The 26922-nt window shown below is 34.9% G+C and overlaps 4 protein-coding genes and 1 pseudogene across 6 annotated transcripts; 3 read left to right on the forward strand and 2 right to left on the reverse strand.

Annotated features, from left to right (window-relative positions):
* On the forward strand, positions 2874-8000 carry LOC104760786 (FT-interacting protein 1-like). Of its 2 annotated transcripts, XM_010483751.2 has the most exons (3): positions 2874-5058; positions 5528-6224; positions 7619-8000. In XM_010483751.2, the coding sequence occupies exons 1-3, from the start codon at positions 2902-2904 to the stop codon at positions 7882-7884; spliced, it is 3120 nt and encodes a 1039-aa protein (XP_010482053.2). In that variant the 5' UTR covers positions 2874-2901; the 3' UTR covers positions 7885-8000. The 2 variants fall into 2 exon arrangements, with proteins under 2 accessions (XP_010482053.2, XP_019095520.1); XM_019239975.1 differs by lacking the exon at positions 5528-6224 and having other exon boundaries at positions 6922-8000.
* LOC104760788 (xyloglucan endotransglucosylase/hydrolase protein 20-like) lies at positions 10145-11452 on the forward strand. The gene is made up of 3 exons (XM_010483752.1): positions 10145-10457; positions 10565-10758; positions 10861-11452. The coding sequence occupies exons 1-3, from the start codon at positions 10176-10178 to the stop codon at positions 11231-11233; spliced, it is 849 nt and encodes a 282-aa protein (XP_010482054.1). The 5' UTR covers positions 10145-10175; the 3' UTR covers positions 11234-11452.
* On the forward strand, positions 12954-20414 carry LOC104763212 (protein ENHANCED DOWNY MILDEW 2-like). 2 transcript variants are annotated; one of them, XM_019239979.1, is made up of 19 exons: positions 12954-13072; positions 13351-13772; positions 13868-13955; positions 14330-14380; positions 14478-14641; positions 14739-14838; positions 14923-15021; positions 15120-15367; positions 15458-15550; positions 16498-16728; positions 16813-16960; positions 17045-17143; positions 17310-17402; positions 17513-17554; positions 17648-17758; positions 17824-17895; positions 18771-18889; positions 19827-19887; positions 19969-20414. In XM_019239979.1, exons 2-19 carry the CDS (start codon positions 13360-13362, stop codon positions 20251-20253), a joined length of 2517 nt encoding a protein of 838 aa, XP_019095524.1. In that variant the 5' UTR covers positions 12954-13072; positions 13351-13359; the 3' UTR covers positions 20254-20414. The 2 variants fall into 2 exon arrangements, with proteins under 2 accessions (XP_019095524.1, XP_019095523.1); XM_019239978.1 differs by lacking the exons at positions 14923-15021; positions 15120-15367; positions 15458-15550 and adding exons at positions 15779-15877; positions 15976-16223; positions 16314-16406.
* Positions 20529-22368, reverse strand: LOC104760789 (salicylate/benzoate carboxyl methyltransferase-like). Its single transcript, XM_010483753.2, has 4 exons — positions 22286-22368; positions 22030-22105; positions 21259-21912; positions 20529-21115 (listed from the first exon to the last, which is right to left on the reverse strand). The coding sequence occupies exons 1-4, from the start codon at positions 22303-22305 to the stop codon at positions 20747-20749; spliced, it is 1119 nt and encodes a 372-aa protein (XP_010482055.1). The 5' UTR covers positions 22306-22368; the 3' UTR covers positions 20529-20746.
* Positions 23850-26656, reverse strand: LOC104760790 (annotated as a pseudogene).

Raw genomic sequence — 26922 nt, forward strand, 5'->3', positions numbered from 1 at the left:
AAAAAAAAAAAAAAAAAAAAAAAAGGAATTTGCTGGTAGAAATAATAAATGATAAAATGAGAGGAGGTGTTTCACAAAAGAAACAAAATGAGTGTAGGTTAAAGTTATGATACCAGGTAAAAAGAATATACAACTATTTGGATCTCTTTTATTCGTTAAGTAATCAATATACATTGTACATGATCAGTATATGGAATCTAGGTATATCTTGTATAATAACTATCTAAGATACACTATATATATATATATATATATAATCTTATTAAAAATACACTAAAATTTATGAGAGGATTTTTAACTAAAAATAACTATCTTATAACAAAGAAAATTTTGAAGAAATTATTTTTGTTCATTTAGAGAGATATTGAAAATAATTTATTTGTTGTAATTTGTATACTACCATTTTATCATTATAACTAGTTCCAAATTATATAAACAATAAACCAGGGAAATATAAAATAGAATAAATGATGAAATTTTTAATATTTAACTAAAAATGCTAACTTCGAAATAAATCTATTGACATACTTTTTTTAATAATCTCTACGTTTCACTGAGAGTCCCGTTTTAGAGTTATTTTAAAAAGAATGTTGTTTCACATTTTCAAAACGACATTTGTAACTAGTTTTCAGGTTTTCTCCTCATACAAAGCTAATATTTTTTGTATTTAAGTTATTATGATTTAGGTAGGGATATATTAAATAGAAGTATGTTTGTATATTTAATTTTTTTAAATATGTGTGAAATGTGTCAAAATTTCATTCCTACCGAAGGCGAGGGATATATAAAATACTTAAACTCCTCCTATATATTAATTTTAAAACTTAATATTGGTGGTGAAAAAAAAATATCGACCAGATACATTTTTTGACTTAATCTCAAATATATATATATATACAAAGATTTACATATTAAAATTTGGCAACAGTATCCATATTTTTTTTATTATAGCTTAACACTAAAAAAACCTCATTAATAATTTTTTTTCCATATATTCACATTATTATGAGAAAAGGTTTACAAAATCCAAAAGATGAGAATTATTGTTTAAAATAAAAGATGATAATTACTACAGTATTAGCTACAAATACCTTATCCCTTATCAAAATTACATCATATTGTTACCACAAATAAATATCTCAAAGAACAAATAAATAATAATCATTAAAGGTAAAATTATCAAATACTAATCTCTGCAATTTACTTACTTAATAAAAAAATTAAAATACATCAATACTTTTCAAAATATTTAATAACCAATCAAATTGAAAAAAAATAATATTTTATATCTAACTTGCCTTATTAAATTTTAATTAATCATTATACTTCACCTCTCATCTTTGTTTGTTTTATTTTTTTTTGTGAAACAAATAGTCATCGCATCATGCAAATAATAAAAAAGTAGACTTATTCCTGCATATGCCAAGATTTGAGTTTTTTAAACAAATACAAGTTCTTCAATCTATTTATTTTATACTTAATAATTATGATGGAACCCACAACTAAGAAAGTAAGATAAATATATTGTTGAATTGACAATTATATTGCAAATAATGATTAGAATTGAATTTATGTTGTAATGCAATTGCAAATATGTGGGATAAATGATAGATTTTTATAATCGGATTTGTAAACATGTAGAGGTGTCAAACCTTATTTAAATCACCTCACCATATGATTTTAACACTTTCATTTTTTTTTCTACTGTCTATCATAGCTCAGCTCTTAATTTTTAACTCGTGCGCAGATCATTACTCATTCCATCATATGACTTGGGAACTCTTAAAATATTATTTTTCTCCTTAATCAAATTAAAATGTTAAAGAGGTAAATTTTTGTTAATATATTTAATTTAAAACAAATTAGAGTTTTTTTAGTATTTTAATTTTTTGAGCTCGTAAATATTGATCATATTCTTATTTGTAAGAAAGATCAACAATTTTTAAAAATTACATGTTTAAATATTAATCTTATTATATATAATTATGCATATCACTAAATGAATAGATGAAACCGATTACAAATATCAAAATTTTGATGCATGTTAAGTATATGTTTCTACTGTGCAAATTGTTTTTCCTGTATTTTATTAGTTTGTTCTTTTTTTATAGAATATAATTTTAGACTACCACTAATCTTCATATTTGATGTGAATTTTTGACCCATTACTACTTTTTATCTATCAAAATTATAATTATATATGACCATATGTTAATATAATAAATATTGTAGGACCGAAAAAATATTTTAATATCATTTATTATAATTTTATTTTAACATCAGTTTTTAGATAATAATAAAAATATTTTACATTAGTTTTGATAAAATGATAAAAATAATTTATATCAATTCAGTAAAACTGATGTAGAAGTAGAACTTACATCATTTATTTTTTTGTAAGTGATATAAATTAACATTGATTACACCAATTAATGCAAATATTTACTTTGCATCACCACTTTCTAAGTCATTTTTAAGTGATGCAAAAAATTATAACTTCATTTAAACCTGATACAACTATATAAAATGAATGATGTAAACCAACCTCTCTTTTTTTTTTAGTGAAAAAGGATTGATTGCTTTGATCTTTGCATAGAAGTAAAAATTAATAAAGCCTTTTCCCCGCATTTGCTCGACTTGTAATCATTTGTAGCTTTATACTTTTCCTCCGTATTCATCTTCCTGTAAAGGCAAAAAAAAGAATCCTACAAAAACTTGTAGCTGAATGAGAGACAAAAGCAGCTTCATAATCACATTCTTTACTTCAGCTCATAAACAAGCTTCTTTCGTGCTAAGTATAATTAGAATATATACCTTTCTTCCCCAACAATTAGGCTTCTCTCCTCTAGATTCTTCCCCTTTTAAATCTCCCTTGCACTCCAAGAAACCAAGAAACCCACAATGAGAAACATCAGAAAACTGGTCGTGCACGTGGTTGATGCTCAATATCTTATGCCCAGAGATGGCCAAGGCTCAGCAAGTCCTTTTGTAGAAGTTGATTTCCTTAATCAGTTAAGCAAAACCAGAACTGTACCCAAAAGCCTTAACCCTGTTTGGAACCAGAAACTCTACTTTGATTACGACCAAAGTGTGATAAGCCATCACAACCAACACATTGAAGTCTCTGTTTACCACGAAAGAAGACCAGTACCCGGTCGAAGTTTCCTCGGCAGAGTCAAGATTCCTCTCTGTAACATTGTTTACCAGGACGACCAAGTGTACCAGCGCTTCACGTTGGATAAGAAATGGCTTCTCTCTTCTGTTAAAGGTAAGATTGGTCTCAAATTCTACATTTCATCATCCGAACAAGACCAAACCTTTCCTCCTCCTCCTCTTCCTACTAAAACTTACACTAGCCCAACGCAAGTGTCTGCCTCTAAAACGGAAGAACATACTGCTGGTTCTGAAACAGAAGACTCTCGAGAGAGTTTTGCATCAGCAGACCAAGAAGATCTTACTGATTCGGCCAGCGAGTGTGTGGAAAGAAAAAAGATTGAAGAAGTTAACGAACCAGTTCAGAAACTACATAGACAAGAAGTTTTGTCTCGGCCAGCACCAATGCATTCCGTTCGTCTGCGGTCTCGTGAAAACCAACATGAAGCCAAGAAACCGCAATCTCGTGGAGCCAACCAGATTCACCCTCAAAACACCAATCACTTGCAGTCATATGGTGACACTGACCTAGATGACTTTAAGGTGAAAGACATGAACCTGGATCTTGGAGAGAGATGGCCAAACCCAAATGTTGGAGAGAGATTTACCGGCACTTACGATCTTGTGGAACAGATGTTTTATCTCTATGTTCGAGTTGTCAGAGCTAAAGAACTTCCACCTGGTTCAATCACTGGCGGATGTGATCCTTACGTGGAGGTCAAGCTTGGGAACTACAAGGGAAGAACAAAACATTTTGATAGGAAAACAACTCTTCCTGAATGGAACCAAGTTTTTGCTTTTACCAAAGAAAGGATTCAATCATCAGTTCTTGAAGTTTACGTGAAGGACAAGGAAACGCTAGGTCGAGATGACATTCTTGGGAAGGTAGTGTTTGATCTGAACGAGATCCCAACAAGGGTTCCACCAAACAGCCCATTGGCTCCGCAGTGGTATCGATTAGAAGACTGGAGAGGAGAAGGCAAAGTAGTACGAGGAGAGATAATGCTTGCTGTGTGGATGGGAACTCAAGCAGATGAAGCTTTTCCTGAAGCATGGCATGCCGACTCTGCTTCTGTTCATGGAGAAGGCGTTTTCAACATCAGGTCTAAGGTATATGTGTCTCCTAAGCTATGGTACTTAAGAGTCAATGTTATCGAAGCTCAAGACATGATCCCAAGTGACAGAAACCGGCTTCCTGATGTTTTCGTCAAAGCTAATGTCGGAATGCAAACCCTCAAGACCAACATATGTCCCATGAAGACGACAAATCCACTCTGGAATGAAGATCTTGTCTTTGTAGTTGCTGAGCCTTTTGAAGAGCAGCTAGTGATCTCTGTGGAAGACCGTGTTCACACGTCAAAAGATGAAGTGATTGGCAAGATCAGCCTTCCAATGAACGTGTTCGAGAAGCGGTTAGACCACCGTCCAGTCCAGTCCCGCTGGTTCAACCTTGATAAGTACGGTACCGGAGTTCTTGAGCCAGACTCAAGAAGAAAGGAACATAAGTTCTCGAGCCGGATTCACCTACGTATCTGTCTTGAAGGAGGATACCATGTGATGGACGAGTCAACAATGTACATAAGCGACACAAGACCTACAGCTAGACAGCTGTGGAAGCAGCCGGTGGGAATGTTAGAGATTGGGATTCTTGGAGCAAAAGGGTTGGTGCCGATGAAACTGAAAGATGGTAGAGGAAGCACAAATGCTTATTGTGTGGCTAAGTACGGGCAAAAGTGGGTGAGAACGAGAACCATTCTTGATACATTAAGTCCTAGATGGAACGAGCAGTACACATGGGAAGTTTATGATCCTTGTACTGTCATCACTCTAGGAGTTTTCGACAATAGTCATTTGGGTTCAGCACACTCCGGAACGGCAGATTCTAAAGATGCAAGAATTGGAAAGGTAATCTCTTTCTGTCTATATAATCTCAGGGTGGCAACTAGCTATTAACCTTTTTACAGTTTACTTCTTCTGAAAGGAGAACTAATTTATTTATTTATTTTTATTTTTTTAGTTCGGTTTCCGTGTAAAAAATTTTCAAAATGATTTTAAGCAAAATCTTAGTAATAATGATACAAATAAGCAAAAAAAAAAATTAATATTATAAATTTTAAGTATATATGAATTTCTAGTATAGAATTTATTACAATTTAATAATTTTAAAATTAACTTATTCAGTTTCGATTTGGTTTAATTATTTTTTGTGGCTATATGGTTTAAAATTGGGTTTCGTTTTTGTTTCTAATATAGTATAGCATTTTAGCTCAGTTTGGTTATTATGGCCACCCCTACCAGGCTACCACAGTCATACGTAGAGATGCATTATATATGTTTCACTTCTAACTTTGTGGGTTCGAAACCTTTGGAACAGGTTCGTATTAGGCTGTCTACACTAGAGGCTCACAAGATCTACACACATTCATTTCCGCTTCTTGTTCTTCAACCTCACGGCCTCAAAAAAACAGGCGACCTACAAATATCTGTCCGTTTTACGACCCTATCATTAGCCAACATCATCTACAACTATGGCCACCCGCTTCTCCCAAAAATGCACTATCTTTTCCCTTTCACGGTCAACCAAGTAGACGGCTTAAGATACCAAGCCATGAACATTGTTGCAACCCGCCTTGGTCGAGCTGAGCCGCCACTGAGGAAAGAGGTCGTCGAGTACATGTTGGATGTAGACTCTCATCTATGGAGCATGAGGCGAAGCAAAGCGAACTTTTTCCGCATAATGTCACTTCTCTCGGGTTATTTCTTGGTCGGGAAGTGGCTTGAAGATGTTTGCAACTGGAGATACCCAGTTACTTCGGTTCTGGTCAATGTCTTGTTCTTCATTTTGGTCATGTACCCTGAACTGATTTTGCCCACCATGTTTCTCTACATGTTCTTCATCGGATTGTGGAACTTCAGGTCCAGGCCGAGACACCCTCCTCACATGGATATGAAACTCTCATGGGCCGAGGCTGTTGGCCCTGATGAGCTCGATGAAGAGTTTGACACATTCCCAACGTCTCGGTCACAAGACTTGGTGCGGCTGAGGTATGACCGGCTCAGAAGCGTGGCAGGTAGGATTCAGACANCTGAAAGATGGTAGAGGAAGCACAAACGCTTATTGTGTGGCTAAGTACGGGCAAAAGTGGGTGAGAACCAGAACCATTCTTGATACATTAAGTCCTAGATGGAACGAGCAGTACACATGGGAAGTTTATGATCCTTGTACTGTCATCACTCTAGGAGTTTTCGACAATAGTCATTTGGGTTCAGCACACTCCGGAACTGCAGATTCTAAAGATGCAAGAATTGGAAAGGTAATCTCTTTCTGTCTATATAATCACAGGGTGGCAACTAGCTATTATTAACCTTTTTACAGTTTACTTCTGAAAGGAGAACTGATTTATTTATTTATTTTTATTTTTTTGGTTCGGTGTAAAATTATTTCAAATGATTTTAAGCAAAATTTTAGTAATAAATATACAAATAAAAAAAAGAAAATTAATATTATAAATTTTAAGTATATATGAATTTCTAGTATAGAATTTATTACAATTTAATAATTTTAAAATTAATTTATGCAGTTTCGATTTGGTTTAATTATTTTTTGTGGCTATATGGTTTTAAATTGGTTTCGTTTTTGTTTCTAATATAGCATTTTAGCTCAGTTTGGTTATTATGGCCACCCCTACCAGGCTACCACAGTCATACGTAGAGATGCATTATATATGTTTCACTTCTAACTTTGTGGGTTCGAAACCTTTGGAACAGGTTCGTATTAGGCTGTCTACACTAGAGGCTCACAAGATCTACACACATTCATTTCCGCTTCTTGTTCTTCAACCTCACGGCCTCAAAAAAACAGGCGACCTACAAATATCTGTCCGTTTTACGACCCTATCATTAGCCAACATCATCTACAACTATGGCCACCCGCTTCTCCCAAAAATGCACTATCTTTTCCCTTTCACGGTCAACCAAGTAGACGGCTTAAGATACCAAGCCATGAACATTGTTGCAACCCGCCTTGGTCGAGCTGAGCCGCCACTAAGGAAAGAGGTCGTCGAGTACATGTTGGATGTAGACTCTCATCTATGGAGCATGAGGCGAAGCAAAGCGAACTTTTTCCGCATAATGTCACTTCTCTCGGGTTATTTCTTGGTCGGGAAGTGGCTTGAAGATGTTTGCAACTGGAGATACCCAGTTACTTCGGTTCTGGTCAATGTCTTGTTCTTCATTTTGGTCATGTACCCTGAACTGATTTTGCCCACCATGTTTCTCTACATGTTCTTCATCGGATTGTGGAACTTCAGGTCCAGGCCGAGACACCCTCCTCACATGGATATGAAACTCTCATGGGCCGAGGCTGTTGGCCCTGATGAGCTCGATGAAGAGTTTGACACATTCCCAACGTCTCGGTCACAAGACTTGGTGCGGCTGAGGTATGACCGGCTCAGAAGCGTGGCAGGTAGGATTCAGACAGTTGTTGGAGACATTGCAGCCCAGGGAGAGAGAATTCAGTCACTTTTGAGCTGGCGAGACCCCAGGACTACAAGCCTCTTCATCTTGTTCTGCTTGGCTGCGTCGGTGGTCCTTTACGCAATGCCGTTCAAAGCAATATCACTGGCTAGTGGGCTATACTATCTAAGACACCCAAAGTTTAGAAGCAAGTTACCTTCTCTGCCAAGTAACTTCTTCAAGAGATTACCGTCTCGTACAGACATTCTTCTTTGACCTAAACTCTTTCTTGTATTACAAATAAATGACTTTGTTAAACTTTTTTTCCACTCTCAATATACAATAATTAATGTTACGAAAAGAAAAGTACCCAAAAAAATGATAATATAAACGTCATCGAAGCAATATTATGTTGTATTCTAGTCTTTTCCTACGAAACAAACAATTTCAGGTTTGTACGCAAAACAATGTCTTCATAGAGACAGCCTTCGTCCAGAGCATCAGCTGCAGAGGGAGATCCAACTTCAACTAAGGAGACGGCTTCTAGCCCTCGATAGAAAGCAAGAAGGATCACACTCTCCAGCAAATCCTAACCAACCAAGTTACCTCTCATTATGGTTCACCAACTTTCAAACTCCTTAGAAAAAAAAAAAAAAACTACTACTAACTCTTAACTATAAAAGAGTCTCGCCTTCTATCTACTGCTCCTTTTGTATAACATTGTAATCTCCTTCTAAATTATAATATACCGGTATCTATTTAAAAAATAATAATAAAAAATAAAATAAATACCAAAGATTAAAAGAGTTTAAATATGAAACGAATATGAAGGCTTTTTATTTTTAGTTTTATTTTTATTTTATCAGACTATTGCATTGAACCACAAAAAAGAGTGTCTCCTATATCAGACTATTGATTTATCATAAATCATACTATTTTGAACCACAAAAAAAAATTAAAACTAATATAATGGCTTTTTATTTTATTTTATTTTATTCAAAATGAAGTGAATTCAGATATCTTTTTTTTTTCTAATATAATGCATTTTCAGTAGGTGTTTTGCAAAATATATCCTGCTATGTACGCGATACTACTATATATGTCATTAAATTTTTACAAGTTTTAACATAGATATGGGCATATGTCTGATTATCTGTATTTTTGTTTTCTAGATTTAGGATAAGATAATTAACACTATCTTTCGTTTGTTTGTTCCTAATATATGTTTGTTAATTAATAAAAATAATGTTTGAAAGTTGTTGTATATTTTTACAGAAAATTATAATATATAATACATAGAATGATTAGGAAGAGAGTAGTGGGAGAGTGGAGACCTTTAAAGATTTTAACCGACAAAATTTTGCAAATCAAATATCTAAAACGAATAATGCTTTCTTAATAAGAATGATTTATGGTCAAAATAGTCGGCAAGTATTGCAAGTTTGCAGCCCATATAGAATTACTATAACAAACCATAGGACGGATACTCACCGCGAGTATGTGGGTAACGTAGCGGAAGAACACAACAAAGCTCTTCAACAGAGCTAGTATAATAAAAACGATTAGTGCTCCTTATCCTCATTGATTTCATAACCTTTACAGAATTGTAAATAAGAAACGATAGACATCAAATTAATGAAACTCTTAACACAGTAGAAAGAAAGGACGTAAAACCCAAAAAAGTTATATGCTATATACACGTCGAAAAGTTGAGTTTTCCAAAATATGCAACGATTTCTTTGGCTTACTTTATTCAGTTACGTTTTTCAGGTAAAGCAAATGAATTTAAATATTGTGAAATATGATTCTTATTTTTGGTTAATTAAATTTAATTTTTCCAAGGTATAAAATATTATATTTAGACCATTGGATGATTGATGTATAGGAAAAATAAGTAATTTGAAGGTAGATGTTTATAGAACTAGCCATTACTTGCTTCAAATGTTAGATTCGTAAACCCGATTCTGATTTTAGCTAACCTATACATATTCTTACATATAGTTTGCTAATTCAAATGTATTTTTGTACGAAAACTGACTATATACACTATACAGTAGTTTTGCTAATTCAAATGATTTGGAGGAAATTGTGAGACTGAAATCGGACATTAAGTTTTTTGACCGACAAAAATTTGGGAATAAAATATGTAAATAAATCATGCTGTCCATATAAATATGATTTATGGTCAAAGTAGTCGGAAAGTATAAGACAATCCATAGGGCACTCATAGTTGCATGTTGTATGTTACCATTTTACGAGTATATGTGGGCCTGATTACAATTTACAAAATTAACATATAGTAAGGTCATTATTAAAAACGCGACAAACCATTTTATTAGTGTTTCTCGATTTGTATTTAATTAACAAGTAATGGAAATATATATTCTTGTTTCACTTTAAAAAAACCAATAAAATATCAAAAAATGAATATATTATCAACCCCACTAGAACTATATCTCTCTCTATTTTCTTTTTCAAAAGCCTATATATAGTAACGTCCCTTACCTTCATTTTCTCATCATTCATCCATCTAAGAGAGTATAACTTACTCTTTCAAAATCAACTAAATGATATCTTTTTATGGTAGATGTTTAGCGTTCTTGGTTGTCTATCTCTTTGCGGCACAATTTGTGAGCGTCTATGCTGGTAGCTTTCACAAAGACGTTCAAATACATTGGGGTGATGGCCGTGGAAAGATTCTCGATAATACCGGCAATCTTCTTTCTCTTTCGCTCGACAAATTCTCTGGTTCCGGTTTCCAGTCCCATCAGGAGTTTCTTTATGGCAAAGTTGAGGTTCAAATGAAACTTGTACCTGGTAACTCTGCTGGAACTGTGACAACATTCTATGTAAGTAACATATATACAATTTTAAAGCATTTTTTTTTTTGTCATGTTTGGCTATTTACCAAATTTTGTATATTTAGACTACAACTTGCTATGATGTCTTTGTGTAGCTGAAATCTCCTGGAACTACGTGGGATGAGATAGATTTTGAGTTCTTGGGTAACATAAGTGGTCATCCATATACTCTTCATACAAATGTTTACACGAAAGGCACAGGAGATAAAGAACAACAGTTTCATCTATGGTTTGACCCAACTGTTCACTTTCACACTTATTGCATCGTATGGAACCCCCAGCGGGTCATGTAAGTGCAGTCTTTAAATGGAGTTTAACCCCGTTGCACATAGTATCATCTTATATTTTTGGATCATTAACGTACCATTTTTTTTTGTTGATCCTTTTTTAGTTTTACGATAGATGGTATTCCGATTAGAGAATTCAAGAACTCTGAGTCTGTTGGAGTTCCATTCCCAAAGCACCAACCAATGAGGCTTTATGCAAGCCTATGGGAAGCTGAGCATTGGGCCACAAGGGGAGGATTAGAGAAAACAGACTGGTCAAAAGCTCCTTTCACAGCTTTCTACAGAAACTATAATGTGGATGCATGTGTATGGGCTAATGGTAAATCATCATGCTCTGCGAATTCCCCATGGTTCACTCAAGTACTTGATTTCAAAGGAAAGAATAGAGTGAAATGGGCACAAAGAAAGTACATGGTCTACAACTATTGCACCGATAAAAAAAGGTTTCCTCAAGGTGCTCCTCCAGAGTGCAGTTAAACAACTGATTGTTTGATTTGCGAATAAGTCATGTGGCATTGTTTTTGTAACCTAAATGATCTTTCTTTATAATTTTGTAATAGATAAGTATTCGCGCTACACGAATATTACTTCTCTAATAGTAAGTTTTTTTTCTTCTTTTTCAGTTGTTTCATTTATATATTATTTGTATGTGTGATTTGCATTTAAGTTAACTATTTACTATTTTACTTGCTTCAATTACCTTTTGATATTCGTAAAGTGTCTTTTACAATTGTAACATTAAAATATGAAAATTAAATAAATGCAATATTGGTTTTAATTTATATGATATGAGCTAGTTGACCCAAAATTTGGATATTGAAAAAAAACGCATGAGTGGTTCTTTGTGAAAATATAATTCCTTAGGTTCAGTTTTTAAAAATTAAACCAACTAAAAACTTCAATCCTATGGAAATACTACAATGTAGTAGTAAGTGTCATATTTCTGGAGAACCAGAGATCAAACCGAAGGTGTGACATATTATTGATGTCTTAAAAGTTAACATTTCTTGAAAAAGTCCAATAACAAATACGTCTTTTAAACTTTTTTAAAAAGTACTGGAAAACAATCATCTTAAATAATAGTAATATAATAACATTACAATGAACATTTCTTGCGATACCCATTAACCTAAACCTCACGTGCATCCATTAAAAGAGGCTTGAGTAAACAAGTTACTCGATTAGGGTGATCGCGCCGTCTACAACAACAACTAAACAAGCACACAATCATAATGTCATATAGTAGTCACACAACAAGTTTGCACTTAAGCTATCAAACATCTAGCATCATACATTCTATACATCATCATTTTCTTTTGCATACACATGCCATACATTCCACAGTAGTTTCTCTTGACTCATCAACCACTCTTCAGCTGAAACATTGTTTCCTTATCATCTATGTTCACTTGTTCAGAGATCAAACTAGAACACATGAGTATTATGGAACGTAGTTCTAATCACCATGAATACAACACAACGAAATATCAAAAAGTTCAAGATAAAGTTGATGAGAATCATTGTGAAAAGAAAAAAAAATATTTTCTTAAACTGTTGAATATTTTCTTATATATGGAGATTACTAGAACATAAACAAAAAAAAAAATTGCTTGGAAAAAAGCTAAAAGAAATAATGAGTGTTGAAAAGAAAAATATCTTATAAATTATTCGCTTTCTTGGCTCGTTAAGCAGCTCAAAATGAGTTAAACTTGATAGACATCTTCCCTAGTGAACTTATAAATACTATATCCATCACTAATCTCTTCAAAGAACTTGTAAAAAGGTAAAACCTTGCCTACAATCACATAATTAATTTCTTTATTCTCCCAAGAATATTTAAACTCATCTTTTACTATTTTTTCCTACTTAAGTAGTTTAGTTTTTTTTCCAAAAATATACATTTTTTAATATAAATTGGCATATTTACTTATGTGTATATATATATATATATTTTTTTTTTAAATAGTACAGTACTTTTTTATTTACCCTCATATTCTTATTTTTGTTTTTATAACTACACCTAAATTTTTTATATAAATTTGATAACCTATTTTTTTTTTTTTTTTTTTGTCAACAATAACCTATTTTAATCATGTAAATTAAAATGTGATTTGTGTTTTTTTTCTTTGTCATTTTTTTTATTTATGATTAATTTGGTTGCCAAAAAAGGGTATAAATCCGTACGAATTCGCAACGTCAGTCACTCCCACGCTTTTCTTCTCCCTTGTCTCATTTCTTCTTGGATTTGTAAACGACAAAAAGGATTCTAGGGTTTTTAATCGGCGAACGAACGACGGCTGTTCTGCTCAATCGACGGTAGCGTTCCCTTTCTTTTTTTCATTTCGGCTTTGTAATTGGTTCATCTGCTGAGAAATAAATCGGAAGACGAGTTTCTAATTTCGGGTTTTACTTCTTCCATGAGTTTGGGTTTTCCTGAACAAGTAGATGCAGTCCTTCTTCTTTTAGTGTCTTCGTTGCTTTGTTTGGGTAATTTAACTCGTTGCTCTGTTAGAGATTGGTTCTCTGGTTATTGGTTAGTGATGAGGAGCTGAATCTGTGAAACTTGATGTTTTCTTCTTCTTCTTCTTCTTCAGGTGTCTCTAATGGAGTGGTCAGATGAAGAAGGCGAGATTTTACCTGATTCTATTGATGAGTACTATTTCGTTGATCAGAGTGAGACACCTGTCAATTTTTGTGTTGTTCCTCTCAAATGGCACAGCGTAGATTCCTATGATATCTCGGGTTCGTCTGTGTTTTTGCGTGGTAATACTGATTGTGGAGACCAGTCTTTTTGTAAGCTTGTACAAGGGTGGAACTTTGATCTCTCTGTTGATGAACATCCCAAGATTGAGGTTCTTTTACATGGGATGCACTGGGTAACTTTACAAAGCCCCAAAAAGAGTTATGAGACTTTGGTTAGAACTACTCTGGTCAGTCTTCAGTTTCTTCACTTTGTTAAAAGGAATCCGGATGCATTGAGGGATGATGTGTGGACTTGTTTACAGAAACTTGATGGGTATGCTTACTTGTTTTTTTTTTTCAGTTTATCTTCATGTGTTTTATTTTTTATGTTGTCTTAGAAATCATGTTTTTTTTCTGCTGTTCAATCAGGATTCAGCCTTCGGAGGATGACTTATCAGATCATGTTTCTTTACTGTGTGAAGCTATGAAAAGGGATGAAGATTTAACGAAATCAAAGGTCTGTTTTTCTCTTTGGTTTTTCTTAATAGTTACACTTTTTCTTGTGTGTTTGGTTCTAATGAGAGCATGATCTAAAGAGCTGAAACATATGACTGAGTCTGATTCCTTAGCTTTAAGTCTTGTTCTAATATTTCTGGATCTGAACCCGCATCAAAATGTTTTTTTTTGTCTTTGGTCCTAGGGCAGACAGATACTTTCATTTCGGTTTTGATTCTGTTAGTTCCAGATTTGAGAGTCTTCTTTAATTGAATATCTAGTTAAGAATTCAGAATACAGATCAGTTTAGGATAAACCAAATTTATCAGACAAGCAACTATCATTTGTATATTTTTTTCAGATATTTACTGCTTCTCCTTGATAATTATTCTGCAGTGTTTGCTTACTTTTCTGGACAAGACTTCACAAGCTGTACCTATAGAAGTGGTAAGATTGAGTTAGAAGTGGTTTCATTGTTCTCTGCCACCTTTCTTGCTCTCCTGCTACTAAGTTTAATTCTTTTTTTTTTTTTTTTTCTCTTAAGGAACTATCAACACACAATCAACAAGATGCTCAGACACCAATGGAACAGAACTTCATTGTTGATAATATGATAGATGAGGAAAACAGCAGCGATGATGATTCTGAGACGAACCTGCAGTTTGATCCGGTCTGTTCTTTTTGTGACAATGGTGGTTATGTTCTGTGGTATGCTATGCTTCATAGTTTCTTAAGAGTTTATTTTATTTCAAGAGCTCCTTACAAACTGCAACAATTTCATCTAATCTCCTTGTTTTGAACTCAGTTGTGAAGGAAGTTGCTTGAGATCTTTCCATCCAACCATAGCTGATGGAATTGAGACACTGTGCGAATCGCTAGGATTCACGGATAAGACTCATATACATGTACTATGAATCGGCTTCTGAGTTTCTTTTTGATATGCTATTATGGTGAGGCTCCATGCTGAAGTTTGTTTGCTACATATGTAGGCAATCGGGACCTATTTGTGTAACAATTGTCTATATAAACAGCACCAGTGTTATGCTTGTGGCAAATTAGGATCCTCTGATGAAAATTCCTCTCAACAGGTATTATATACTTGCATAATATCACAGGTCATGTGGATACTTAGTCAATTTAGCTGTATTTACTACTTGAAATCCATCCAATTTTTACTGCTTTGAAGGTCTTCCCTTGCTCTGCATCAAACTGTGGTCATTTCTACCATCCTAAATGTGTTGCAAGACTTCTCTGTGCTGATGATCAAATCAAATCAGAAGAAGTTCAAGCCAAGATTGCTGCTAGAGACTACTTTGCCTGTCCGCTACACATATGTAAAGTCTGTAACACAAGTGAAGACAAGAATCAATATGCGTTGCATTTTGCTGTATGCAGACGTTGCCCAACAGCTTATCACAGAAAATGTTTACCTAGGTAAACCGATTTTCATTTTACTTTTTCCTCAAGCTCCTAACGGCCATATATATTAGCTTCAGATCTTTGTTTTCTTCTCTTTGTATTCAGGGAGATTACTTCTGAACTCAACTCTGACGATGACACATTGCGAAGAGCTTGGGAAAGACTGCTTCCGTACAACCGCATTCTTATATATTGTTTGTAAGTTTTTGAATATTCTAAACGGTTTAGAGTGCATTTAAAGTAGACANAGGAAGTTGCTTGAGATCTTTCCATCCAACCATAGCTGATGGAATTGAGTCACAGTGCGAATCGCTAGGATTCACGGATAAGACTCATATACATGTACTATGAATCGGCTTTTGAGTTTCTTTTTGATATGCTATTATGGTGAGGCTCCATGCTGAAGTTTGTTTGCTACATATGTAGGCACTCGCGACCTATTTGTGTAACAACTGTCTATGTAAACAGCACCAGTGTTATGCTTGTGGCAAATTAGGATCCTCTGATGAAAATTCCTCTCAACAGGTATTATATACTTGCATAATATCACAGGTCATGTGGATACTTAGTCAATTTAGCTGTATTTACTACTTGAAATCCATCCAATTTTTACTGCTTTGAAGGTCTTCCCTTGCTCTGCATCAAACTGTGGTCATTTCTACCATCCTAAATGTGTTGCAAGACTTCTCTGTGCTGATGATCAAATCAAATCAGAAGAAATTCAAGCCAAGATTGCTGCTAGAGACTACTTTGCCTGTCCGCTACACATATGTAAAGTCTGTAACACAAGTGAAGACAAGAATCAATATGCGTTGCATTTTGCTGTATGCAGACGTTGCCCAACAGCTTATCACAGAAAATGTTTACCTAGGTAAACCGATTTTCATTTTACTTTTTCCTCAAGCTCCTAACGGCCATATATATTAGCTTCAGATCTTTGTTTTCTTCTCTTTGTATTCAGGGAGATTACTTCTGAACTCAACTCTGACGATGACACATTGCGAAGAGCTTGGGAAAGACTGCTTCCGTACAACCGCATTCTTATATATTGTTTGTAAGTTTTTGAATATTCTAAACGGTTTAGAGTGCATTTAAAGTAGACATTTGTCTGCATAATGTATGGCGTTTCATAACATTTTGAACAGGGCCCATGAGATAGAAGGTTCTATTCTTACTCCAGCTAGAGACCACTTAATTTTTCCTGATATATCTGGACAAAGAAGAACACAAAGTCACGGGCTAGCACACTTCAAAGAGGATGTTCCGAGTAGGGAGAAGGATCCGAAGCATCATGAGGGTCTGTCTACTCGTCTTGGTATTTGTGACCCTTATAAGGAACCAAAGCTAGATTTTAGTGTTCAGAACGTGGAACAGAGGTGATGTTCTTTTTGGCCACTATACAAGAAATTGTTACATTATTAGTAGTTTCAACTAATCATTTTATTTTTCTGTTAAGACAGGGTGATGGGTATACTTGATGAAGTGGAATCCTCGTTTGACTTTGATGAGTTCGTTAAGTCTCGCCGGCCAAACCATATAAAATCTTATCACTCAGGACATGATATCAGTAAGAACATCACAACAGGATTGGTTAAGACTCATGTCAATGTATGTCACTGCGATTGTGTTTAAATCATAGATATAATTTGACTAGCAGCTTTGTCTCCCTGAATCTTAACAACTGTTCTGCAGGCCGCCCGGGCTGCCTTAAAGATGTTTGAAGAAGGGCGTGACAGAGATGCAAGAGCTATATTTGATCCAGATATCCTACTCGAACTCATGAAGCATAAGGTTATAACCGTAATCCTTTTATCCCTTAAAGTATACTAGAAGATTGTATGTCATTCTATGAGAATCACTTAGTTTTTGGGTGATGCGATTCCTACACGTAAAATAAATTTCATTAATGGAAAAAGGTTTCACAATATAAAACATTCATGTTTTTGATATACTGCAGAGGAAGCTTGAAATTTATCTTTCGCCTTTTCTCCATGGTATGCGCTACACATCATTTGGTCGTCACTTCACAAACCTACAGAAGCTTAAAGAGGTAAACTATATATATATTGTTTTCTTAACTCAGTATTACCTTGATTTATAGAAGTGTACTAGTTTAGTGATGCTTCGGAGAAATCGATTTAATAGAAATTAATAATGCAGATTGTAGAGAGGCTCCACTGGTATGTTGAAAATGGCGATACGGTAAGTGTGCTAGTAATTCTTTTAATCAATACCTCTGCTATTAGGCAAATTATCATACATAACATTCTCGATAAACTCTCTCCGTGGTTTCAGGTAGTCGACTTTGGCTGTGGCTCTAATGACTTCAGTTGTTTGATGAACGAAAAGCTTATGAAAACGGGGAAAACATGCTTCTTTAAAAATTTTGATCTCATTCCACCTAAGGTACATCACCCACTCTTTTACTCTTCTGTTTGAAGCTTTTTCTAAACATAATGTTCCCACGGCAGAACAACTTCAACTTTGAGAAGAGAGATTGGCTGAGCGTGAAACCAGAAGAGTTACCTGATGGCTCTCAATTGGTAAGAAAGCAAATGTAATCCTAAACTTGAGATGCATTTGTTGAATTCACTGACTGAGTTTTCCTTTAGTANACTAGAAGATTGTATGTCATTCTATGAGAATCACTTAGTTTTTGGGTGATGCGATTCCTACACGTAAAATAAATTTCATTAATGGAAAAAGGTTTCACAATATAAAACATTCATGTTTTTGATATACTGCAGAGGAAGCTTGAAATTTATCTTTCGCCTTTTCTCCATGGTATGCGCTACACATCATTTGGTCGTCACTTCACAAACCTACAGAAGCTTAAAGAGGTAAACTATATATATATTGTTTTCTTAACTCAGTATTACCTTGATTTATAGAAGTGTACTAGTTTAGTGATGCTTCGGAGAAATCGATTTAATAGAAATTAATAATGCAGATTGTAGAGAGGCTCCACTGGTATGTTGAAAATGGCGATACGGTAAGTGTGCTAGTAATTCTTTTAATCAATACCTCTGCTATTAGGCAAATTATCATACATAACATTCTCGATAAACTCTCTCCGTGGTTTCAGGTAGTCGACTTTGGCTGTGGCTCTAATGACTTCAGTTGTTTGATGAACGAAAAGCTTATGAAAACGGGGAAAACATGCTTCTTTAAAAATTTTGATCTCATTCCACCTAAGGTACATCACCCACTCTTTTACTCTTCTGTTTGAAGCTTTTTCTAAACATAATGTTCCCACGGCAGAACAACTTCAACTTTGAGAAGAGAGATTGGCTGAGCGTGAAACCAGAAGAGTTACCTGATGGCTCTCAATTGGTAAGAAAGCAAATGTAATCCTAAACTTGAGATGCATTTGTTGAATTCACTGACTGAGTTTTCCTTTAGTCTTGGATAAAAACAGATAATAGGATTGAACCCGCCTTTCGGTCACAAAGCCAGTCTTGCTAACACTTTCATCAGGAAGGCCCTCGAGTTTAAACCGAAGATTTTAATCCTCATCGTACCACATGAAACAAAAAGGTATATATGTATATATAGCAAATACACAGTCTCATTCAACGACAAACATTTCATAACTCTGGGTTCCTCTACATACAGGGTCGATTTGATTGCTGATNTCTCCATGGTATGCGCTACACATCATTTGGTCGTCACTTCACAAACCTACAGAAGCTTAAAGAGGTAAACTATATATATATTGTTTTCTTAACTCAGTATTACCTTGATTTATAGAAGTGTACTAGTTTAGTGATGCTTCGGAGAAATCGATTTAATAGAAATTAATAATGCAGATTGTAGAGAGGCTCCACTGGTATGTTGAAAATGGCGATACGGTAAGTGTGCTAGTAATTCTTTTAATCAATACCTCTGCTATTAGGCAAATTATCATACATAACATTCTCGATAAACTCTCTCCGTGGTTTCAGGTAGTCGACTTTGGCTGTGGCTCTAATGACTTCAGTTGTTTGATGAACGAAAAGCTTATGAAAACGGGGAAAACATGCTTCTTTAAAAATTTTGATCTCATTCCACCTAAGGTACATCACCCACTCTTTTACTCTTCTGTTTGAAGCTTTTTCTAAACATAATGTTCCCACGGCAGAACAACTTCAACTTTGAGAAGAGAGATTGGCTGAGCGTGAAACCAGAAGAGTTACCTGATGGCTCTCAATTGGTAAGAAAGCAAATGTAATCCTAAACTTGAGATGCATTTGTTGAATTCACTGACTGAGTTTTCCTTTAGTATTGGATAAAAACAGATAATAGGATTGAACCCGCCTTTCGGTCACAAAGCCAGTCTTGCTAACACTTTCATCAGGAAGGCCCTCGAGTTTAAACCGAAGATTTTAATCCTCATCGTACCACATGAAACAAAAAGGTATATATGTATATATAGCAAATACACAGTCTCATTCAACGACAAACATTTCATAACTCTGGGTTCCTCTACATACAGGGTCGATTTGATTGCTGATTATGAGTTGATTTGGGAGGACAGAAATTTACTTTCTGGCATGGTACGTACATGTACAAATGACTCCAACTATCGTTTGTTTTATGATTAGCTTTCAGTCACACTCTTTCTTCTTGCTCTGCAGTCGTTCTACTTGCCCGGGTCGGTAGATGTGGATAATAAAACGATAGAACAGTGGAACAATATACCGCCACCTCTTTACCTTTGGAGCCGAAGGGACTGGGGTAGAAGCCACAAGACTACAGCACTTCAACAGGGTCATATAACGCAGATGCATCACTCCACCTACAACGAGAATTTTCACCACGCAGAGATCCCTCGAGGTGATGCTGATAACGGTATGGTACAAGACATGGAGATATCCCCTGCCCGAATATATTCACGCAGAGATCCGTTAAGGTGGTGCTGACTCGGAGTGTGAGAAAAGAAACATTACCACATGTTTAGCTTTTGAAATTTTATGAGATGAAACCTTAGTGATGTCTATGAAATTAGTATGGAGCGATGAGCACATATTTTCAAAACTTTATATTTATCATCTCAGCAAATGAAGAGTCGTCACTTATCATAGAGTCACTGCTAGTTCCTGCTTCCTCCTCTGTTTTTGGGGTAGCGTAAGTGTAGCCAATTTTAAGTTCGATGGATCCTGAGTAGCCAATTGTTCTTTAATATATATAAAGAGTGTAATAAAACTATGCTCTTAAAAAAAGAAAGATAAAACATACAATTGCTATAAGCAAAATAGACAAACCCTTGTAATGAGACAGACACATATATCACATATAGACTTAAATAGAATAAACAACCATACTCACTGGTTCTATATCACCTTATTCATTATTACCAGCAGCAAAACGAAACCATTCTTGACCCAAAAGAAGAAAAGAAACAACCAAACCTTTTTATTTTCTAGTTAACGACATGACAAAGTTGATGGTTGTTTTGTTGCAGCCTCTTGAGACAATGTAATATTGGGCTGCATTACGTGCATACTTCTTAAACAGGCGGTCGATAATCGCATCTCCAAAATGAGCAACCAACATCGGTTCCGTTATTGATCTTTTCCTGTTTGCCATCATTTCCCCAAATCTTAGTCGACATGTTTCATCGTCAGCTTCCCCACTATCTTTGTATGGAACTACATGTTCATGCGTCTCGATTTTGTTAATCTCGAAAGATCCTTCGTTTTTGATAACTTCCCTCACCTCTTCTTCACCCGCATCGTAGAACGGCAAGTTGAAGGAATCCACCTCTGATTCTTTTACAATACCCTGCCATAACAAATTGTGACATATAACTATTCTCTAGCTACTTAACAATAATAATGATATATATATGATATGAGCTTCAAATATATAAACTTAGAGAATTTTAAAAGAAAAGAAACAAAAAGAACAAGTTTTAGTGATTATACCTCAGAGACCAAGTCGAGGAGGGAATCAGTCAACAAGGACCAATAGTGACAACTCTCTCTATAAAGAGGATCAGAAGCATTTCTGCCTTTGAATGTGAGAACCATGCGTCCGTTAGGCATCACTTCTTCAGAACGCACTTTTAAGAATAACGTAAAGTCTTTTTGAAACTGATCCAAGTAACCCTTGGACACATTTAACGGGCAAGGACTTCTAATATACACGTTCTTCTTGTTATCCTCAATCCCTTCAGGGACTTTAGAGAGCCAATGGATACTACAAGCTGAATGAACAAAATGAAGAGATTTTCTCGGGAAAACCCTCGAGTAAAACGAACCAGGGACTCCTGAGACAAAGCACCTTCCATTATAATCCATCTTTAGCTTCTCTTGGAAAGAAGAGGCCCACTTGAAAGTCATATTAAAATCATTCATTGGAAGATCGTTCAGACAACAATCTATTTCTGGTGGGCATCGATATTTTTCCTGATACAAAGTTATGATCGTCTTAACGATTTCGGACATGGCCATGAAAGTGTTTTGTCCGGAAGAACAGCCCAACTCAGCCACTTTAATGCATTCAGGAAAGGCCAAATTTACTAATGTTTCTCTCATATTCTCAACCACCATCTTTTGTGCTTTAGAGAAAACCGTTTTCTGCATACCCAAGTATACGAAAAAACCATTTAAAGATAGAATCTTGTATGTACGTAGATTAAGTTCCATTCTAATTTTTTCATAGCTTAATTGCTAGATGCATGATTAGGTACTAACCTGATGACCAGAATTAGTAGCATAGCTATGTTCTCCATTGCCTCCTTTCATACTAACAACATTCATCAAAGAGTTCCTATCATATAAATATAAAGAGATGTTGTCATTAAAAAAATCAAGATTAGGACAACATGCATATTCCTAGAAAGAAAGGTTACAAAGTAATTGATTTCTGTTTAAACTCGTGTACCTATTTTATTAGCATTTTACTAATACACCGAAATTTGAATAACATATATAAGAAAATAATTTGTACCTTGGTGGAGAAGACGACATGATGTGGAGAGAAATATATTTCGATCGATTTCTTACAACATCAAGATGTGCTGCTACTCTATGTTAAATTAGATCAAGATCTGGTTTCTAATGAGCTAGGAGCCATACTATTTATTTGTAAATCAAAGCAGCGTCATCAATCTCACAATATATTTTTAATTGAAAAATTATTTGTAATTTGAAATTAAAATATCTAAGGTATAACGATCAAATGGGTCAAGTGGACTTGATTCTCGTTGATATTAATTTCTTTTGCTATTAGTTGTTTTTAGATTATATAATTTCCTCTATTATAGTTTATAAAAAGACCGCATGCATGTGTAGTAGTTAGTACGTCATCGTGCCCTTAATTTCATATTCATATAAAAAAATGTAATTAGGTTCAAACGTTTCTCTCTTGTTAATTACTAAATAATGACTCGATTAACGTTAATATATCTGAATAATTTACACTCGTACAACATATGTCTTTTTGGCTAGTTATGACTCATGCATGTCATGTCATGTGATTGGGACATGGTAACGAGAAGCAATTTGTCACTTAACCTGGCATCCCCAATGGTCTTTCTTTATCGTCTAATGGCATTAGGACGTAATAGTATAGTTTCATTAGATAAATAGCATCTTTTATATAAAAATAGTGCCCTAAAGTAAATTCATGTTCTCATAATTGACGTCATAATTAAATATGTTGACCTTAAAGAAGACATGAAGTGTATATATATATAAAGGTTAGCAATATAGTAAAGAAAGCTGAAGACAAAAGAAAACAAATTAGATTCTAGATAGAACTGTTGAAATCAAAGATGTGTTGCATTAGGTTACCTCAGGTAAGGGAAGACTCACTTATGAATCCAGATTGTTGTTTTCCCCACGTATTAATTTATGGAAAATGTGTTATAGGAAGCATGCATGTCTACCACGATTATATAAGGGAGTTCATGGCAATATATGATATTATACCAAACAAAGTTTGAACTTTTGCTTCGTTGATCTTTGCATAAGATTCATCTCTGAACCATTTTGTTAAATTAGGGGTTTTATCATGGGCTTCCAACTCACCAATTGGCTATGAGTGTTACTAATATATGTGGGTGATTCAGTAAGTGAACAAGGTAAATGATGATATCATGACAATAATCAAATATAAAAAAAGATAAGAAAATATCTAGATAATCTAATTTCAAGGAAGCCATAGTATTTGATTATTGTGGTTTGTTTTTAAAAGACTTGAGCATAGTTTTCTCACGTACACTACATATTTTTTTGTAGAAAAGTTAGACATGCTTTAGGCGAGACTATTGTAATAGTCAGATTAGAATTAAGAAAATTAGAAAAGTAAAGAGTTAAGAAAAAAGAAAAATAGAAAACAACACACTTGGCAGCATAAACTAAAAAAAAAACAAAAAATGAGGTGTGCACATATGATTATATGCAAGCAACTATATCTTCTAGATGGATGTAGTATTCATTGTCGTAACGATTAGAGTTGAAATATAGATCTTTAACAATACAAACAAAGAAAAAAAAAGTTTCTTTCAAAGTTCAATGGAAAAAATCAATCCATTATTTCCCTTAGTAACGATGAATATTATTGAGAAAATTAAATTGTGGATTTTGTTTTTAAATGTAGTTAAGTACATCGATACAAATACAATATGATAATGATTTACATATACTCAAACTGGTAACACAGTTGAACCACCAATTTGAGAGAAACGACAGGTGAATTATTAATGACATGGCGGCAAATCATCTGGTGGAGGCAGCATCTGCTGATTTGGCCATATTCCATTCTTAACAATGAACACAACATTCATACCCCACGTTTGATGTCTATCGAAGTGACAGTGCATGAACCAAACCCCTACAAAACACAATTTCAAAATTATAATTACCATCTTCAAACCTAGAGATTATTCGATTTTATTTATTTCGATTAATATATATTTTGGACGTTGGATACAATATCGATCGATTTAATTTAATTTTATTCTATTTTCTATTCAAAAATAACTTTGCGTCTATTCGATTTTCGTATTTTATATTGTTTTCTCGTATCTATTCCTTTCCCGGTGGTTATAACATTTTGGTTAAAATCTTGTTTAGTTATGTCTTTTGGCTCTTCTAAAAAACATCTTCTAGCGTGTCTGACAGGCTGGTAACAACACCACAATCTAAGCAACAACCACACAGATTCAAACTCTAGTCAAAGCTTAGAATATGACACTTAGGAAGCCACTACGTTATCAAGTACTCTCTTGTCTCTTTATCTAGGTTCTATGTATAGATTATGAAGTAAAGTAAGGTACGTACCGGGATTGACAGCTGCGAATCTGATAGCGATCCAACCATTCCTAGGCACGGTCATTGTATTTTTGTATGGTGGGTCGTCGAGATTATACCTTGAGGACGGATCTTCGTCACTTATGTTATAGTTCCCAAGCCCTACTCCAACAACAAAGAAGCTGAAACCATGGAGATGCATAGGATGATCAAGTCCACCACCAACCAAACTAGTCCCTTGAATAACAAGCTCAACCACTTCCCCAAACTCAACTACCTTTACCTCGGTCGCGAGCCTCGGAGTTTGCAAAAACAGCGGTTGATTTTCCGCGGTGAAATTGAAAATCAGCGGTGGAAAGTCCGGAAAACGCGTTCCGTAGACGCCTTTAATGTGAAGGTAGTAAGCTTTTAGTATATCCACGTGACTTGGTGTGACAAATGATATGTTGTTCATACTCGCTGCTAATCTTGAACCATTTGGACCCGCGCAGGAGTTTTGGGGACACCTGAGAAGATTTATTGAAATCGTTGTGATTATCCTACGCGAGATTTGGACGGGAACTTGTCCGGAGAATAGGCTTTTGATCTTGGTAAAGAAGCCGAAAGCTGCTGATGTGTCATTGTAAAAAGGAAGGTTTGGGTAAGATCCAGAAAACAATGACGTTTTGGTTTTTGATGAAGAAATGTAACGTAAGACTCCAATAGTGGTGGAGTTGTTGAATGTGATATTGCCAGTTTGGTAAGCTCTAGCCGCCATGTAATAAGTGTTTTCGGGGTTTTGGTCAGCTTTTAATAACACGTCTAGCGTTTCGCCAGGGGATATGGTGATATAATTAGCGTTTAAAGGTTTCGTGTAGTGTCCATCAGCCCCGACTACTGTTAGGGTGTGATTTGCGATTGCGAAGAAGAGAATTAGGTTCATCGCCGCGTTTACCATCCGGATGCGATAGGTTTTGCCCTCCTCTACCGCGAGATGATATGTATCTGTTCATGTAAAATTAACATAAATTTATTTAGTATGTTAACAAAATTCATAACGATTCGAGTAACACAAAACAACCTATATATAATGAAATACAATTATCTATCACATCACAATGAATGCCTTAAATTCACAGTTCATCTCCATCTACGTAATTTTTTTAAGAAACCTGATTTAGAGCAAGAATACAAGAAACCAGGATGTCCATTGATGGTCAAAGCATCAGACACATTAGGAGCACCTCCGGTCCTTATGAACTCCTCCACCACTTCTCTCACATCCTTCTTCCACCACTCCCCTGTCCAGTTTTATGACATTACTTTACTTGTAAGAAAAAAACGCAACTTTGTTTATAAAAATATAGAAAAGACATCTGAAAATATGTATATTTTTGTCCATCAATTACCCAAAATTAAGGGGACTTCGTTGTCCGCCTCTAGAAAAGGGAGAGGTTCCGCGAGCCAAGGATATATGAAAATAAGACCGTGTACAGTGGCACGTGTCCAAGAGCTATGCGCGTGCCACCAAACAGTCGTGTCTTCAATGGAAAATATGACTTTGTATGTAAAATCTGAACCAGGTCGAATCGGGCATTGGGTGATGTATTCAGGACCATCTGACCATGGGTTTCTCGGCTGCTCTACACCATGCCTGTATTTTTAAAATACAAACACATTCAACCATGCATAGTTATATATATATACTTGTACTTAAAGAAAAAAGGGGTTTTAAATTACCAATGCATAGTGATATTTTCGCTAGCTCGGTTACGAACGGTAACATAAATGGTGTGTCTCCTTTGTAAGCCTTTAAAACCGGTCCAGGAAACTGACCATTAACGGTTAAAATCTTCTTCGTGCTACACAGTTTCGTATATGGAACTTCCTTAACCTGCCATTAATTAACTTTCAATAGTTTTCATCAATTCGAGTTAGTTTACTCTTGCCTTATAATCGATTAACTGATTTAAACTTACCGTGAATGTGAAGTGATGCGCAATGCACCTGTTGTAGAAGAAAAGAGAGATTAAGAAGACATTGAAGAGGGAGTGTAACATTTTGAGAGGATTTTAGTAAATTAATTATTCTGACTGAAGTTAATCAAAGAAGAGAGATGCGTATATATGTATATTTAAACAAGAAAAAAAACAAAACACAAAAAGTAGAGAGACGTCTTTCTCAAGTTAGTTAATTTCGGATTAAAGATTTACAAAATATGTTTTTGGAAAGCAAAAACCATGTAACTAGCTTACGTCTCTTGGTCCTATTTGACTAATGGGTTCACATTGTCCCAACAAATATGTAACAACTTTTTTCGGTCGAACGGATCTTTCAAGTTAACGAAAACTT

This window comes from Camelina sativa, chromosome 18 (assembly GCF_000633955.1).
Source record: "Camelina sativa cultivar DH55 chromosome 18, Cs, whole genome shotgun sequence".
NCBI classification, from domain to species: Eukaryota; Viridiplantae; Streptophyta; class Magnoliopsida; order Brassicales; family Brassicaceae; genus Camelina; species Camelina sativa.